This window comes from Dendroctonus ponderosae, unplaced genomic scaffold (assembly GCF_020466585.1).
Source record: "Dendroctonus ponderosae isolate FM_Combo_2020 unplaced genomic scaffold, Dpon_F_20191213v2 Dpon_F_20191213_5, whole genome shotgun sequence".
Classification (NCBI taxonomy): domain Eukaryota; kingdom Metazoa; phylum Arthropoda; class Insecta; order Coleoptera; family Curculionidae; genus Dendroctonus; species Dendroctonus ponderosae.
In genome coordinates this window covers 4439928-4458887 of record NW_026018715.1, presented here as the reverse complement: position 1 = coordinate 4458887, position 18960 = coordinate 4439928, and the positions used below count along the sequence as shown (strand labels likewise).

General features: G+C 32.5%; 1 protein-coding gene across 1 annotated transcript in view; it reads left to right on the top strand.

The window, feature by feature from the left end:
- LOC109546660 (potassium channel subfamily K member 18) overlaps window positions 1-18960 on the top strand; it is a gene marked incomplete in the record, with an annotated part of 306039 nt that overhangs the window by 284536 nt on the left and 2543 nt on the right. The window contains 3 exon segments of the mRNA XM_048666691.1: window positions 13238-13391; window positions 15001-15149; window positions 18159-18330. Of these exon segments, the coding sequence (XP_048522648.1) occupies window positions 13238-13391; window positions 15001-15149; window positions 18159-18330 (475 nt within the window).

Here is an 18960-nt window from a genome sequence, read left to right as displayed (position 1 = left end):
ATATAATAAATATTTGATTTACAGTCAAAATTTTAGTAACTTCCTAAGCCCCATACTCTTCGTGCCCAAGTCCGTGTCTTCGTCCGTGTGCTTTACTGGCAACATTTTTTATTTGAGTCTCCAAAAATGTAGAACAATCTACTATTTTTTATTTAAAAAAAGCAAAGGGCTCCATAATGTCCTCATTGTCTATCCGATCCATTTCACGATTATATAGTTACCAATTTTGCGCCTCTTCTAAATCCATAATTTGTTTAAACTTGTACCATATTTTGTGTACATTTGGATTAGTTTTAGTTCGTTTCGGTTTTTTTGCGTTTGTTTTGTACTGGGTCGATTGGTGATCTTCTAATAATGTTAAGCTCCTGTCTCGAACCAAAATAGAAATTACTGAGAAAGATTTGCCATTTTCTAGGACATTTTAGAACTAGTTTCGAAAGGTTATAAATTATAATTTTTGATCTGTACATCTTCAGCGTGCTAATAGGTGTTTACCAAGTGAAAGACTCTTAGAAAATTACCTCAGTTTGCTCATCAAGTTGCCAGTCTTCGGAGTTATTTTATTACAACAATATTAATTTAACATATAGTAAATAATGTGCACATGTATCCACATGCATACGTACAATATAACACATTTCTACATGTACTTCATGTAAATATCAAGTCAGTTTCCTTCTTTCTAGAGTAAACTAAAAATGGCATTGAAAGTTTTGACCGGTTAATTGTTTGTGGCTCTTAAAGTTTAACTAAGTGTTGTTGTTTGTAGCTCTAAATATTTGTTCTTTTTCAGTAGACTGTAATATTCAAAAGAATATTTTTCAAGTATTCTTGCTTGTAAAGAAGTTTTAAAAGTATTTTGGCCAAATAAGAGAAAAATACATTGTTTCGTTCGTCAGATAAGCCCAAATAATGCCTCTAGGAAAATAACGTAAGTTTTAAATCGCCCTACATTTCGGGTTTCAATATGAGTTTAAGCCGAGTTCTTATTCGCCAAATTGTTTCCGATACTTTCGAATTCTCTCGCATGTATGTAGCTCACAAATACCAATTTCGCAAACATTTTCTACTCTAACAGTTAACTGCGGCAAACTTTCAATAGAAATTTGTAATGGCTTATATTCGAATCCAGTTCTTTGTTCAAACTGCAACTATGAAGAAAATGGACGTTTTGTAATCGAAAAGCTCTGTTTTGCATCATTTTAGTACGACTTATTTCTATGAAGTACGTAAATGTAAGTTGCCAAATTTCATAGAAACTGTATCTGTAAAGGACTGGCTAAACGTGAATTTTCCATGTAGAAAAAGATCCGAAAGTCGAGCGTAATTCATGAAAAATTCAAAGAAATTGCTTAAATCGAAATGCTCGAACAGCCTTTTTGCCATTAACAAATACACTTTGATTATAGTCTTTGCAAACTAGAAAAGTTAAGTATAAAATATTTTGACAAGTGTTATTAAAATCGAAGAGCTTTACAAAAACGCAATTTTCAAACAACAAATTTAACATAGGGTTTACATAGAACTGCCATTGAAAAATACCTAATACCTAGCACCTAAAAGTGATATGCTTGAAAAGAAATTATGAAAAGTGAATTAAAATCATACCACCCAACCACACACGAACTTGACGAGCTGAAGACAATTTGAATTAAGTTTGAAAAGTATATCACTTGGTTTTGCATTAAAAAGTACTCATGATGTATATTGAAACGTACATTGAACTGAATTATCCGAATACTTAGACTCAATAGTAAAATATGTCAATCGTCTTTCCCGGAAACAACTTAAGTCTGTGGAAATAAAACTTTCTAAAAGATGTAGGTAACAGAAAATGATTTGAATATTTCCTTGTATGTATAGTTGTATTGCTGCAGTTAATCGAATTAGCTCATTATCATATGTGCATCATCATAATTAATATTCTACTATATTAGTTGATACCAAAAATGCATCACATTCAACTAACACACGTGTACCTAAATTGATTAATTATTTTCATTCGTATCCTATTTCAATGCCCATTGTCTTGATTTATCGCAATAAAACAGTTCACCTAATTTATACCTAGTTATTTATATCTTTCAACGGAATAATAATTACACGCCATCAGCCAGCTGATTGATAATTATGACCAAGCTTGATAATGAAAATGCTGCTCCATCAGGGTTTATTGTTTTCCATCGCTGAAATCAAATAAATAGGGATTGCTTTGTATCTGCTCGTACTCGATCATTGGTAATAAACATTCAGAGGTTTTAGTTTAACTGCCGAATGAACAGGTTTTAACTACAAAATAACCTAAGACATTATTTTTTTTTAATTTTGTATTAGCTAAATATACATCCTACATGATATACGAATCTCAAAGACATTCGTTGAATATGACATAAATAGTGAATTGCTAGTGGTATGCGGATGAAGACAAATAAGCGAGTGGAAATGAGTAAAACCTATCCACCAAAACAAAAAGCACAACACGAGCTGCTGACTGTCTTCAAACTCTCTATTTCTCCTTCGCTTTCTCAAAATTTTCTCAACTCAATCTATTAGCATTTTTTTATCACATTTAAAGTGCCGTTCTTGAACCTGGATTTTTTACAACATTGTCATAATTCTAGATGAGTATTTTAGAAAGAAAAAATAAATACTAAGCAACAACTTTCTGGTTCAAATAAGAGACCTAACACTGATTAATGAGAAAGAAGTGTGTACACACTATTAAAAACAAAGACAGCTGTTTTTTTTCATTTTCCAATATATAATTTTCACATAAAATGTATTAGCTTAATGCTTGCAATGTCGCCATCACCATCAGGGCTTTAATGAAAGCTATTTACCCGGTCAACAACGCAAACAAGGGCACAGTTGAAACTAAGAAAAACAACAAATGAAAAAACTTTGATGTAAACATACTAGTTAATTGTAAAATATTTCTTCAATATGTTTAATTTATCGAAAGCTTTTGCAGATCCAAAATCTACATTCCAGATGACTAATATTTTCTAGAGCGCGGAGGAAGCATTTGTCACACAGCTTCAACGACTAGTAAAATAATATGATGTGATTAGTATGAAAATTACCCAAAAATTGAAGCCCTAGTAAAGTTGCTACTAAATTGATATTAAAATAAAAAAAGCTGAATTACGTAACTTTATAAAATAATTCAAAGCAGTACACATAAAACCATATTATTTTTGTTCAATAACGGAAAACAATAATAGAAACTAGTAATAAATTAAATATTGACGAAACTTATCAGGAGGCTGGTAATGGCAATTTGCAAGAAACTGTTGAAAAGACGCTTTGCCTTTTGCACTTTTGGAAAGATATGGTCTTTCTTATTATTTGGATGTTGGCAAAAAAACGTAATAAATTTGCAGTATTTCGAAAAAATTGAATATTTCGGTGTTCACGAGGCTGATAAAAAATGTGCGGGTTAGCAATTAATGTTTTTTGACAAATACACCGAAGTGTGCGGTTGCGTACAAGATCCAAAGAGCAAAAATGATACAGTAGAATGACAACAACTTTGAAAAGTGGCAATTAGTCGGAATTAGGTGGATTGGGTGGATTGGGAATAGTGGGACAATATCAAAAAAATATATTTTGTTAATTAACATATAACTCGCTTTCCTTTCCTAAAAACAAAAAATACGTCACATCTGAACATCATGAATCTATGTCTATATTATCTCATTAATGTGATTGCTTCTTTGCAGTACTTGGTTAGCATAAATTACCAAAACTACATTTAAGGAAGCTAACTACATTTTAAGAAACTAACTCTGCAGCTTTCTTCTAAAAGTCGCAATAAATAAGCCCATCTGTAGGATATTTTACTTTACATTTATTTTTGTTTTTTATTGAAATTATAACACATGTGTACAGCTTTTTACACAATTATTCAGTAAGCAATTTAGTTCCGAACTCTAAAGAATTCCAATTCAATAAAATTATTTTCAGCGCTCTCTTGAAAACTTTGCCTGCAGTGACACTTTTTTGCTTCAGTTTATTGTTTCATTTATAGTTTTAAAATAAGAAATATAAATCAGGGAATCAAAATTACCAAATGTTTGGCACAAATACCAGTTAACTAATCGACTCGTTAAAAATTGAAAAGTTCTAGAATATAGAATGCAATATTAATGTACTAATACAAGATCAAGTTTCAATTATAACTTCAAACCAAATTTTACTACCTTTTTCTCTGGCATTTAGTTACGCGACTCACAGTTTTTTATTTCGACACTCATGTACTTTTTTATTTTCATATTTTCAATAAAGAAATGTTTAACAAGTTGTCTACACATTGAATCTTTTAAACAAAAATGTATCTATAAGGTCCCTGTTCTAATTAGAAGCACTGATGAATTCCTCCGAAATGTGAACCTGAGCTCCTGCAGAACAGCATTTTTTTCCATTATTCGAAACAAAAACTTATCTTTTTTTTCACATTTTTCTGTTCTGCTTCCTTAACTGTTTTGTGCTTGTATTTGTTTCTAGAAGCTCCGAATACGCTCGCTTATACTTGAAATATTCATACAAATACTACGCACTTTGAAAAGATGATAAACAGCTTGTTTTTAGCACTAGCTAATCTTTAAAATCGTTAGATTAATTTGCACAAATATCGACTCCAGGTTTTTACTGGCTCTTTCTGAGTAGGTACGCAAACCGACTTTCCTATATCCTAGATCACTGTAACGACGACGAGATATTACCATACTCGTGCTTTGCATTCAACGAAGGAACAAGCTATTTATTGTTTGTATTTCCTTATATTGGTTGACGCATTCTTTCAATGTTTTCCATTTACAGCTACGGATTACATTTTCCACACTTGTATGTGACACCACTTGTAGCATATTATTTCTTCTCCACTTCGACTCTATTAAACACCAGCAGGACCAATAGGAAGAGCGTAATAAATTCTATCTTTTTCATAAAAGCGTGAACAATCTATCATCGACTGGATATTTTTATTTCATGGCGTACAACTCCTTTTAATAAATGTTTATTTTGCCGAGCAGGCGGATTATTATTTATGATGTCAAAAAATAAATCGTGCTATAGGACAATGTACTTCTATCTTGGTCATTCTTTACGTCACTTTTGTAGATCTCATTCGTGTTCTCTGACACATTTAATCCACTTTGATGTATAGTTTCTTTAACATGTGTGTTTTGTAAATTTGCACAACACTGTGAATAATTCCGAATATTTAGCATATGGATTATCACAGAAAGTCCTGTGTGGAAGCATTAAAAAAGTCAAAATAAAATTAGTTAACATTATTAGATACGTATAATTTTTAACTGTAGATCAACTTCAACCAATTTGGAAAGCTTAAGGCAAAATAGTCCTAATAAATTGGACACTTAAATCAATGCAAATTGAACTGGTCTGAAAAATGTAGGTGTTAGAAAACCATCCAATATTATCTTGTAAAGTTTCCTGGCAATGCTAAAATCCCTTTAGTGTCTCTTAGGTTTTCAGCCAATAATTTTACTCACTAACGCCCGGCCTTTATCTGCTTAGATGCCTTTATGCATCCGTTTTGTTCAGTTGGTGCCATTCCATTCTTAAGCAAATGACTATAGATCCTATTTGATAATACAGCCCTCAGTGTCTCATACGCTGTTGCGAGGTAAGTAATTATACAAGAGTTACTATTATTTCCATTACAGCAAAGCGCAGAAAGACGCACATAAAATGAAAAAACTCCGTGGGAAGGATCGTAATAATAGAGATAAAATAAATTTAATTTGAGATTTTCTACAGAAATGTGTAAAGCCGTAGTTAGGTAATACCAATAAACTATTCTAACTGACTTTGCTTCCGGTTAATATTTGCTTGTCGCACATAAAGATTTTAAATCGGCTATTTCAATTCTCTTTATTACCAGCCAGCTCAATAAATTTGTTTAAGATAAATTTATATTATGCATTAAAAAGTGTCTCCAATAAAAAATCCAATTCTAAATTCTGATACGGGATATAAATCAGGGACTCTTTGCCAATTTCTATAGGCAACCTGTCCCCATATAGACATATTTTACCGATCACATCTCAGATAGGTTTCGCTGAGGTCGTAATTCTCATTGAAAACGTTTAGGGTGTGGAAAGGTCCATTTTGCACTAAATTATCTAATATTAAAAAACGTTTTGACATTATGAGGAGCCGAAATTATATTTGCTGTTATACAGAGAAGAGCTGACGAAACGTGCGACAAGAAATAATTGTTCAAATATTAAATTTGATGTTTTACTGTGTATTAGTTTAAAAAATGTATAAAAAATTGCATTAGATTCGCAGGGCAGATGTTGACTCAAAAATTGTATAATTACTTCTTTATATTACTTAATTTATTGCTGATACTTAGTAATAAAATGTTAAGCTTAGAAGGATATATTTATTTCTTTGCTGCCATCGATCGATGAAAAGGTAATTTTCAATTTATTACATACGTAGTCGATCCATACCGTAACAAGTTTAAATTGACTATTGACTTGAAAAAATTGACTAAAAAAAGAAAGGTTTCTGAAAATTGCGACAAACATCAAATTAAATAAACAGTATTTTTTAACTGATGTAAATATCTATTGCATTTTAATTGCCGAGCAATAAAAAAATTGTTACTGTCTTATAATAAAATAATTTCATTAGTCCAACTGTCTAGTCCGATCAAAATGGAAATATTTCCTCTGGATTTGACAATTAAAAAGGTTTTGAACTGTAAGTTTGTCTAAATAATTAAACAATTAAATTAAAACTTATGCACAAGGAAAACGAAAACAATTCTCAGATTTGGACTTGCTGCTCTATGACTATGCTGTTATTGACTGCAGATCATTACTGGTTTTATTTCAAGCGTGATTTTATAACAATTTTTTTCATTCGATATTGTAGTGAATAAATGGCTAATTACTTAAGGGCGTGTTTAGAATGCAATTTTCAACCGGTAGCTTCGAATAAACTTTGTAGTTTTGCCATCTGTGCGAAAATAGTCGGAGCAGAAGAAATTGTCAAAATACCTCAAAAGCATAAAGAGCTAAAGTTAAAAATTATAATTACATGTTACTATGCAATAATGCAAATGCTTGCGTATAATTGCAAACATACGATTTTTTTTGCCTCGACTAATATTAAGGATGCGATGCAATCATATGGATCAAAAAGATATTCAATGGAATACAAGGTGCGAGGCCTTATTGGAACTGAAATTTGCTTTTCTGGAAGTTAAGCGTTTTTCCAACTTTTGTTTAACTTTTATGATATATAAGATGCGAAGTGAAAGCCTAACTCAAAAACGTTTAAAGAAAAGGAACTTTCAAAATACCTTAAAGTTACTTTATAAACACGACCTTCAAATTCTTGCCAACACTACCATAAAGCACCCTGTTTAACATAGTTTAAAAAAGTCTAAGCAATAGTCCATTTCGGTCAACAAAAAAATTACAAAAAATTTATTACCAACTGGGAAGCTATAAACGAACGGCTAATAAAACTTTAGGTAGTTATTAGGAGGTAGACTGACGATTTTTGAAATATATGCAATAAACGATTACGCCAACGTAACCGAAAAAGACAGTTCTTCGAACAAATTTTCAACGAAATACTAACAAGTCAGCACATCTAGAGAAATTGTTATATTGGGAAACATAAACAGCAGAACAGGAAGAAAGGACACTGGAGGACACAGGGATATAACAAATTGATCATTGTAGGTATAACCTACTAAACCTAAAGCACAACAGCGTTAACAACCTATATAAAAACGACTTAACAAAAAATTCAATGCACGTTTAGGGACCAACCGAAATGAAGAGTATGATTGCATTACCTACATCAAGCATATTATAAGAGCGCACAATCAAAAGTAAGAAGAATGATTAGTACCTAACAAGAAAATTGTAACATGGGAGCAAGAGTGCCAGAAAATAGACTCTTATTTAGGAGGTCAAAAAAGTACCGAAAGTTGGAACACGATCAAATTAATTGGAAAATAAACGACCAGAGATACAATTTTGCCAACATTAGACAAAGAATGGTATGCACAATTTAAAACCGCTTTTAACTGAAGAAAGAGTGGAATTTCAAGGAGAATAAATAAATGGTGCCTTTAGAACGATGGAACTCCAATACCGTACACTTCCTGAAGTTAAAAATATGTGCACAGCTTTAAAAAGTGGAAAATCCGCTGGAGCCGGAAATATCTCGGATGAACTTATTAAATACGATACTGATAAACTGTTTGTAAGACTACGAAATATTTTCCAAAAATATATAAACGGAACCAAAGTCCGAAACGTTTGGAATTCCACCATACAATCATATATATCCATAATTCACAAGAAAGGAAGGAAAAATATGTGCGGCAATTACAGAGACACATCTGTAACTAGTAGCAGAATCTATAGCAAAATAATAAGAAATAAAATGGAAAATGAGTACAAAGCCATGGAGGTAGAAGAACAGGCCGGATTTAAGGTAGGTAGATCGACGGTAGATCATCTGTTCCGTATAACCCAAGTTATCGAAAAGAAAATGGTATATGGACAAGAGTTGCATTTGCTATATGTAGACTGACAAAAAGCATACGACAGCATACCACTTAATTTACTTTGGAATGCCTTGGAAACATTCGTGTTCAGTTAATTAAAGCAATTAAAGAGTTCAAGAATAATGAAGCAAAAGTCGAAATAAAACAAAGGCTAACAAAAGGGTTTCAAGCGAGTAAAGGTATTACAAACGTTGCTGTATTTCGCCAACGCTCTTCAAGATTTATTTCGAAAAAGTCCTTAAAGTATGAAAAAGAAAATGTCAAAACATGGGAAATTCATTAAATGAAATCATTTTATACGCCTTATGTACTGGTACGGGCATGCGCATAAAATGGGAAACGAAACCTACACAAATACTACAACGGCATCCAAATAGGCGAAGAAAGTGACGAAGAAGAGTAGCAAGGAGCTGGAGACATTGAATAGACAGCGAAATGAGAATTAGGGGCCTGGATGGAGAGGACCTTATAACACCTATTTGTATATATATATATATATAAAAATATGGGTCGCTTTAAATTATTCAGTTTCAAATCCAAAAGCAAATATTATTATATTCTGTAATATTGAAAACACATAACTTAAAACTGCTAAAGAGACAACGCATCTGAATATTAATTTACMTTTTTTCTCAAAGTCACATTTCGCATTTAAATAAACTAAATTGAACAGCTAAACTTTGCTTGATTAACCAGCTCTCGTTAATCAAGCACTATTTGTAAAATAACTGTTAGAGCTTTGCACTTAAATTATATAATCCTTATGATCTTATAACCTCCAAGATCGTTCGAAAACTCTATACAAATAGTGCAATTGTACACATGAACTTGCAAAAAGCTCACAATGAAACTAAAATAGCTTAGTGAAATTAATGTGATTAACGTTACTCTATTTCAGTAATAGCAACTTGAACACTTTCCTTCGTAAATAGATGGCGTATAGCTTTGCCAACTTTTCGCAATAGCTAAAGTTGCTTATCTCCGAGACATTAATCGACTACAAATCCTTTATGGGAAAACTAACTTTTACAAATTGCGAACTGATTACTGGTACAAAGCTGCTGGAAGGCACAATTTCCTGTCAATTTGAGTAAGCAAAAATGTTTCTATTTTATTTTGCAACTCCTTAAGTGATTGAAGCAGATAATTTAGATGCAAAGTTTATTACTTTCCTGGTTTTGGTTACACTGCCTGTGAAATTTAAGAGCGCATGTGAACATTTGTGAAAACTGCTTCTGTATATGGCAATAACTATCAAACAATATCATTATTGCGCTCAAAACGTGATGCAGTTTATCTAACTAGCATGAAAATCTGACCAAAAATCCCCCAAATCGTAATAAGTCTTCATAAAAATAGCATGAACTTTGAAGAAGGTAAAACTCTAAAATATCAGTGAAATGTGATTTAGATGTATCCTCAAATATTTCCATTTTCATATGAGTCACTGTATGCATATCGCGAAACATGGGAATGTACATTTTGATGTTTTACCCCATTTTATGAATTTATTCGCATTTCGCGGATTCACACTTGATATTTAAAAACCTACAAAACGTACGTGAGTAGTTCGAACTTTTTTGTATATTTACACCCCTACTAATTCTAAGAAAATATTGTAGCATGCGAGTTCAAACGCGTTTATGTCATACTCATACTATTAATCCATCGAAAGTATCCACTTGTAACATGTTTTTCACTCTGACGCATACTTTGATAATTCAATACAAATTGCACACTTTAAGTGACATAAAGGAATCGAAAACATCTAAAAAATACCAATGGAAGTTAAGTATTGATTTAATATGGTGCTCAGGTTGTTTTTATCATTAAAACTATAATGTCCAACTTGATAATGGACACTGATTGTCAACAATTTATTCATGAAGTAAGTCAAACGAATTGTGGAATCAAACGAAAAATGGAATTCTGAGTTTCAAATTATTTTAAAATCTGCTCAACTATTATTGCGAAAAAAATCGGCGTGAATTAAAATGACATCAACAGTGTAAAAATATAAAACATAAATCTGATATTAGTAGTAAAAACGCATGTATATAAGAACTACGGTATCACTTAAGAAAATAACAGTGCATAATTTTAAAACGAGACGAACACCACAGTTGGACTGAAAATTTAAATATACGATACTCGTAAACTATTTTCATATTAAGTAAAGACATTCGATCGGACTGTTTGAATTAAACTCAACAACCAAATGAATTTCACCACTAATCAGTTTCAATATCGATTTCATAGAGAATCTCGTTTGTCATGAAAACGTGACAAAGCTAGAAATATGAAACTGACCTAAGCCACGTTTCCAAAGTGCTATTGTTACATCATAGCTTGATGGATATCCGGTTCTTTATTATTTAAGAGTTTGACTTGTGATTAAATTGCCCTTATTTTACACAAGAAAGGGGATGTTACTAACTGGCATCGTAATTCCGTTTTTTCGCCTTTAGGCACGTCGCCCTAACAGCCAATGAGGAAAATGGCTTTACGAACTCCATTAGGAAAATTACTGTGGATTTTCTCCTCAGTTTAACATATTTGTTATGCATGATCTGTATCGGTGTTAATACTATTAATGGTGTTAGTCTTGTATTAAACTTTGCAATACTGAACAGACTTTTTTAAATAAAGTTGTGCTTACGCCCCTTAAGAAGTTGGGAACAGAATATTTAGTTGTTAAGGAGATAAATATCACCTCGTAACTGAAGTACATAATTATAGTTACAGTACAAATTTTGCTAGAATATAATTTCAGTACATATAATTAATTGCATGTCTATATTGTGCCTCATTTAAAAAACATTGGTTTTTAACGCAAGATCTGGATGTGAAATTTTCTTTAAGCACAACTTATGTAGGTGGTGTTGAAAAAAGAATATGAAATAAATAAACTAAAAAGTCTTTCTGAAAAGCCGTCTATGGATTAACGATCGTGAATGTAAAGCAGATAAATCTTTATTGAAGAATTTAGTTTCAATTTATTACTTGTTTTTGCCATTACAGTTGGTCACAGTACACAGTCAGTGCACTTAGTTTTGAGCTAAATTTTTTGTTTTTTTGAGAAGCAAAACATGTTTGTAGTTAAATCCAGCTCGAAATAAAATTTAATTAAGCAAATTTAGCGTCAGTGTACGATAACCACATAGTGTGGTATATCTTTTATTAGAAAGTGCACAAAACTTAATAAAACAAATGCAGAACTTCCAGACTGGAATTAAACCGTATTAACCTTATTTCCATACAATATAAGACAACCGGAGCGAAGGTTTTTTTCTTAGCATCAGTGTCTGGATAACAACGACATCAGTATTTTGTTCGGCAAGAAACGTATTATTCTTCCTATTTCTATGCTAATGGTATTGATAATATTTATTAGAATTTTTGATTATTCAAATTGGCATTCATGACACAATCTTAAGAAATTTCTGACTGAAGACATTATTTTATTAAGAAACATTATGCGGTGAGGTTTCTACGAAATGCGTCTTTCTTATCAACGTGAATTGTAAGAATAGATTAGGATTTTAATTTAAATAAATTACCCTTAGGTTAAAGATACAATAGTTTTACAACGCACTTTATAATATTAGAATTTTTGTACCTTTTTATAATAATACTAATTAAAAATTATTTTCTCTGTACCTTTATCTTTACCGGTTAACTAATATTTTGAAATAACATTAGAAATTAATAAAATTTGCAGCTTATGAATAATTTGTTGCAATGTGTCTGTGTAATGGTAAACAGGTTAAAACGGGGTGGGATCTGTTATAAAGTTTTCCGTGTTTATAAGTCGTGGACGACCATAAGAGTTCAATTGTTCATAAACAATAATTTACTTGCATGTTGCCTTAAACCGTGGTCAAAACCACATCAGCAGATTTTGGGTATTTTCTCGTTGGATACGTTGTGTGCTGTTGTTAAATTCTTGAAATCAGTCCAGGATTTCTGCATCTTTTTTGGAAATATTTATAAAGTATTTGAACTTTGATAAATTGCAAGAAATGCAACTTTGAATTAGACACAAAAAGCAAATTTTCAGCTCACCAAGCTGGCGAAAACGTAAGCGCTGTCTGCTACTGTTTCCTCCCGAGAGAGTAAGATTCAAATACACACCGTCATGGATGTTTTTCGAAAAAATGTTGGAAGTGGCGTTCAACGCTACCACCAAACGGTTGCCATTAATTCATATCAGATGAATGCAAAATTAGCGCAGTGCTCCGAAAACGAAAAAGAGAACAATTGGATGTTAATTTGTAACTTAATTATAATTATAGCATTAAACAAGCACGGAACTTTTCTCAACTAATTTGCAACCAATAGAACACTATACAAACACGTTCCTGGTAGTTTTCAAACACTACTGCACAAATGCATATAAAATAATAGGAAAGAAAAATTCTAGATCCTTTTCTGTGCCAGCCATTGGAACTTTAATAATGCTGATTGATCGATAGTAATTATCTCTTTTGATATGGTTCTTTGTTCAAAAATTAGTACATCTTGTATATCTGTACGATTATGCTGCTGGTGATATGCATGATCCAAAATTAGCTAGAGAAATAAGACATTGGTTTTCAGTTCATTCACATTGTTTCTTAGATACGAAATGCTTTCATGGCGATATTAATGTAACTAAAAATGTTGTTCCAGGTTATGGTTCAGTAGCGCCCAGAACACCATGGGGTAAATTGGTTACCATAATTTATGCTTTGATAGGAATTCCATTGATGCTACTTTATTTATCCACAACAGGAGATGTTCTAGCCAGAAGTTTTCGAAGGTTGTATGGAAAAATATGTGGCAGGTACAAAATAAAATTTCATTTAAATCTTAGCTGTCGATTTTATGCTGGTCAATATATCAAAAGAAATAATTGATTAATGCGTTAAAAATGATACAATACATTTTTGTATGCTTTAATGCCAGGTTAGTTAGGTGGATTTTGTAATACGGTTGTTTCAAGTTCAGCCTCTAATATAAAGCCAACTTTTCACTGTCTGGAATCGTTCAAAAAATGTTGATAATTATAGTCGCGATTCAGAATTATTAAAACCCGTCCCACATTAGTACGAATTTAAGAAATCAACACTCCTTTAGTATGTGAAAACTCTCAGTAAATAAATAATATTCAACAAACGTACTATTTTGATTTCATTATCACTGAGCGTGATGTCACATGTTTGTTTATTTTTAAATTGAAGTTATGATAAAATTGATTTTGGGAGACAATATTTTGTGTTGTTAAGATGAGATAAAAATGCTAATAAAAACAAATTAAATTTTAAAAAATCAAAAAGTATCCGACTCTTATCATCTCAGAAGGAACTAAAATTTCGGTAAAACAATCAGAGTTTTCTGCCTAAATGAAATTAGCAAGTAAATCAATACGAGCTTAATGGATTCTTGGCAAATGTGTGCCTGAAATTGAACCAAGCTTCAGTGCTTCCCAGAATATTTCTGATATTAATTGAAACTGCAGACTACTAGAGAAATTTATAAAATGTCCATAAAGGCAAAAATTTGTCACATTTTCTTCATTTTTAGTGATTTACCAATAAACTGAAACTACTAAGGTAACAGGAAAATTAACGAAAAACATGCATTAAGATATTTAAATCTTATCTTAAGGCGTATAGCCTTAAGCAAAAAACTTAAATATTGAACCGCTTTGTTTAGGATCTACAGGATATTAGAAATGATAGTTAATATTTCAACCAAATTCGGCTAGCGATATGGAATCACAACTTTTGCACTAAATAATCCATAAATACTGCTCAAAATTGCTGTCATTTTTCGATACAAACTTTACACTTACGGACACTGCTGGGATGATTTCGTGGGTTTTTTGAACATTTTTTTCCTGCAGAATAACATTGTTGTAACTAGACATGCCCTGCCTACTTCTCTTCTCAAATTTTTAATACTTGATWGATTTTAAACGAAGCGTTTCCAACTTGCATTAGACACATTTTGCTTAAAATKTAATTTTCCATGCATGATTTTCATATGTCACTGTAWATTTATTTTACGCATTTAAATTCATAGGGTTTCAGACAGGGTGAACAATAATTTCCTATTTAGTAAAGGCCTATTTATTAAAACAGGTCACCTGTCTTCTTTTCAGTTTAGCATAAACTTGTTAAAAGTTGTTCGAACAGGTGCGCTGAATAAAGTCAAAAATTAAATTTACGCCAATAGAAAGAACAGGGAACCGAAATCCTACCTGTGTTACTATTTAATTAAGAAATATTTTCCTAAATCAGTTGAAATTGTTTAAACAAMGAGTACTCACTTTGTAATTTGCATTCGTGTTTTTATTTGCCCGAATAATCTCTAGAGGACTATATAATAGAGTTCTGCTATTATGTATGRCTGGCTGCACGCTTATAATGATAAACACATATATTTTATAGCAAAATTGCCTCCCAGAAGCCGCAACAACAGTGCCCATGCTCAAACAATGTTCGTGTTCCTGTCACCATATGCTTAGTGATCGTCCTGGCATATATTTGCTCTGGAGCGATGTTGTTTCGCCGCTTAGAAAACTGGTCATTATTAGAAGGTGAGTTTGGAAATCGTTTTTTCTATATTGATGTGAAAAACCAAACTTGTGTGATCGATGAATATTTGAGTCGGACATGGCACACTCTCCAATTGGCCCCAATTTCAAGAAAGAATGAAACACCCGAAATCTGACTGAATTAGCTGAGAGTATGTTGGCGGAACATTGCTCGATATCGCCTTTAATTTAAAAAAATGAAATCAAATTCTAATGTATATTTACAGTTGGAGCAAAATTAGGGTATTATTTAAAAATGATAAAATCGTCATAATAAGTTATTGTCTCTCGTTTCACTTTAATCGATGTACTGCAGTGATGTAAACCGGAGAACTTTATACGAGGGAGGAAATCGACAATAAAATCTAAAATAATAAATATGCCATACATGTGCCTTGTCCATTACATATTCAGATCAAGCCACTGGCATCTTTAAACATCATTTGTATTTTATGTTGTTCTTCTCTACAGCGCTTTTTGATTGGGAAGTGAACCCAACAATATTTTATTTTCAAGACTTCAACACTTACTTCTTCTACAATTTTAATACGGCGTAAAAACAATATTTTAAATGGGCCGAGAACAGCCTCGCGTTTTCATCGTTTTGCATTTAAGTCAAAATCTACCTATTCCTTATGGCAAATCTGCAGTATCAGAAATTAAAAGTAATTCTGTGGTTTTAGATTGTGCACTAATATTGAGTGTTTTTTCGTCTATTTTACCATGATATAAAGAATACTGGATGGCTTCTACTCGCCCACAACATATTTTATAAATATGGTTAATCTTCAGATTCAAAATCAGTGATTTTTTTGAGTTAAGTTGTTTTTATTGTTATAGCAATCTAGTACAGTATACTAATAAGCCTTTAACTTAATCTACTACATTAAAAACACAATGAACACACATCCTCTGATAGTCACTTTGTTTGTAATACATCGGTTTGACATGTACTCGGTCACAAATTCTCGCCTTCTAAACCAGTTCGAATGGTTTAGTTCTTTTGCGTCTTCTCTGTATTTCCGAATTATCCAGGAGCTTGAGTGCCTCAGGATTCACATGCTGATGGAGTCGCTGTTCATGATTCTTTGCATACTTTTTGATGACGTTATCTACTGTTTCTACACCCAAGTCTTTATGTAGATTTTCATTTCTTCTATACCATGGTGCATCAACGATACTACAAAGTACTCTATTCTGGAAGCTCTGGATGATGTTTCTATTGCTCTGTTTGGTACAGCCCCAAAATTGCACACCATAAGTCCACACTGGCTTGAGGACTTGATTATATAACAAATAGCTTGTTATACACTGTGAGAGCTGAGTTTCTACCCAATAGCCAGTACATATTTCTGTACTTCAAATTCAGTTCTTCCTGTTTCTTCTTGACGTGTGGTTTTGATCTGAGTTTTGTATCGAGGGTTATGCCTAGATATTTAGCTGTATTCCCATACTTAGTCATTAATATATACTGATTTGTAGTATATTCTTTTATTGGTGAAGTCGATATAGACCGATTTATTTTCATATAATTTAATGCGCCATTTCAGGGTCCAACGTTGAACCTCATCTATAGCTGCTTGGAGTTTTTCAGTAGATTGCATATTCCTGTCGCCTATCGTTAGGATTGCAGTATCATCGGCGAATGTAGCAACAACATTTTGATCAGCAACAGTAGCTTGACGTAATTCTTCTTCAACCCCACTCACGCTGACATCATCAGAGTTRTAGAGAGTGTATAGTAGATAAAGTATTGGTCCCAATACACTGACCTGTSYRACCCCTGMKTCAATKWCTYTKARRTYASAGTAAGCATWGTCTTGTCTGACTCTGAAGTACCTCTCAGTTACGTAAGATTTCAATATCCAGGAATATACCTGAGCAAACTTTCTTCTCTTCTAGCGAATTTTCTATAGTATTGACAATTCTATGGACTTGATCAATTGTACAGTGTTGATTCCTGAAACCGAGCTGATGATCAGGGATAATCTGTAGAGCTTCAATTATTGGTTTTGGTCTTTTCAATAGAAGTTTTTCAAATAGCTTGGACATCACTGGTAGTAGTGATATTGGACGATCTGACATTGCTTCATGGGGTGGTTTTCGAGATTTTGGAATCATGAGAACTTCTGCCACCTTCCATAACTGTGGGCCGCACTGAAGTCGAAATGAGGCATTGATCAGGTTGGTGAGCTTAATCAATGCCTTTTTCGGTAATTCTTTGAGGATCTGTCCTGTGATTAAGTCGAATCAAGGAGCTTTTTTCGGATTGATATTAGTTTCTATTTCTTTAATTACTTCAGTCAGAGTAACAAACGGGATTTCTCCTTCTTCCTGCTGTGTAATAGAAGGCAATGTTTCTGCGTTATCCACTGTATTAGGTTGAAATATTTCCTCAAGGTGTTCTGCAAATCTTCTGGCTTTTTGCTCATTGTTTTTAGCCCAGCTCCCGTCTGCATTTTTGATTGGGGGTGCATGCATGATTGGTCTTTTCAGGTTTTTGGTAGTTTTCCATAGCGAATATTCTGTACTAGACTCATTAGTAAGTTTTTTTCCTTGGTTTTCTTTTTTCCGATAATAATTCCAGAATTTCTTTAGGACAGTTATTTCCTTCCAGCTTCCTTTTAATTTCTGGTGTGTTTTTCCATGCTGAATGTTGGATATCAGCTATTAGTTTTTCCACCTCGAAGTCTAACGGTTCTGGAGTACGCACCGGGACTGCCAAATTAACTAGTTCTTCCAATGTTATTCTGAAACTCTTCCAGTCAGTCCTTTTATTAGCTAGACAGGGATTGTTTGGCTTTGAAATGATATATTCGAAAAATATGTTTGAAAAAATCAGTGATGATGAAAAAATGGATTCAATTGGTATCTAATATATTTGCGACAAGTGTAAGTTGTAGATTTGTTATACCTATTCCACACATGTATTTGTCGAGCATACGAAGGTTTAACTCATTCATAAATGGCAGCTAAATTGCAGCTAATCTGGTCGTTTCCATTTTTTTTTAGGAAGTTACTTCTGTTTTACCAGTCTTGGCACAATAGGATTTGGCGATTTACTACCAGGACAAAACACTGAAGAAATATCTTTATGCGCCTGTTCAGCTTATATACTAACTGGAATGGCTTTAGTGGCTATGTGCTTTAGCTTAGTCCAAGACCAAGTTGTCGCTCTTTTAAGGTAAGGATAATTTCAACAAAATATTTGTGCTGAGAATATATTTTTGTTTATGCGAACACTGATCGCGATTCAACTGAACACGTGGTTTGGCAATTTGTAATCGATCGGATTTGAGATTTTTGGAGAGGACGATCAACTGTAGCAAAACCAAGTTTTGAAAAAACGCTCATCTGTTGCTGTTGTACATTATTTTCGTCCTGCCCGGAGCTCGCAATAGACATTTAAAGATGTTTTTCCCTAAATACAAGAGATAAGCTCATGAAGCTGATGATGTATTATCAATGAGATTAATAGTCTTAAAACACATGCACGTTTACGGTGACAAACTGAAATATTTTCTAGTAATAGAGAAATTGGAGAATAGTGAATAAATTTGTTCATCAATGCGAAGAGATGTGATTCTCCCCTTCCTAACTAACTGCATTGTTCATAATCAAATCTCTTCTTCTGCTGCTCTCACATTAAATAAAACTAAACTAATAAAAGACGGAAGAATACCTCTTTTTTATTTCTCATTAATTAAATGGTATATTTTATAACTTTGTCTTCTATGAAATATTGGTCTTATGCATACTTGTAACCCAAATTCGATTATATCAAGTAATATTCTGGTGATTTAAACATTAACTT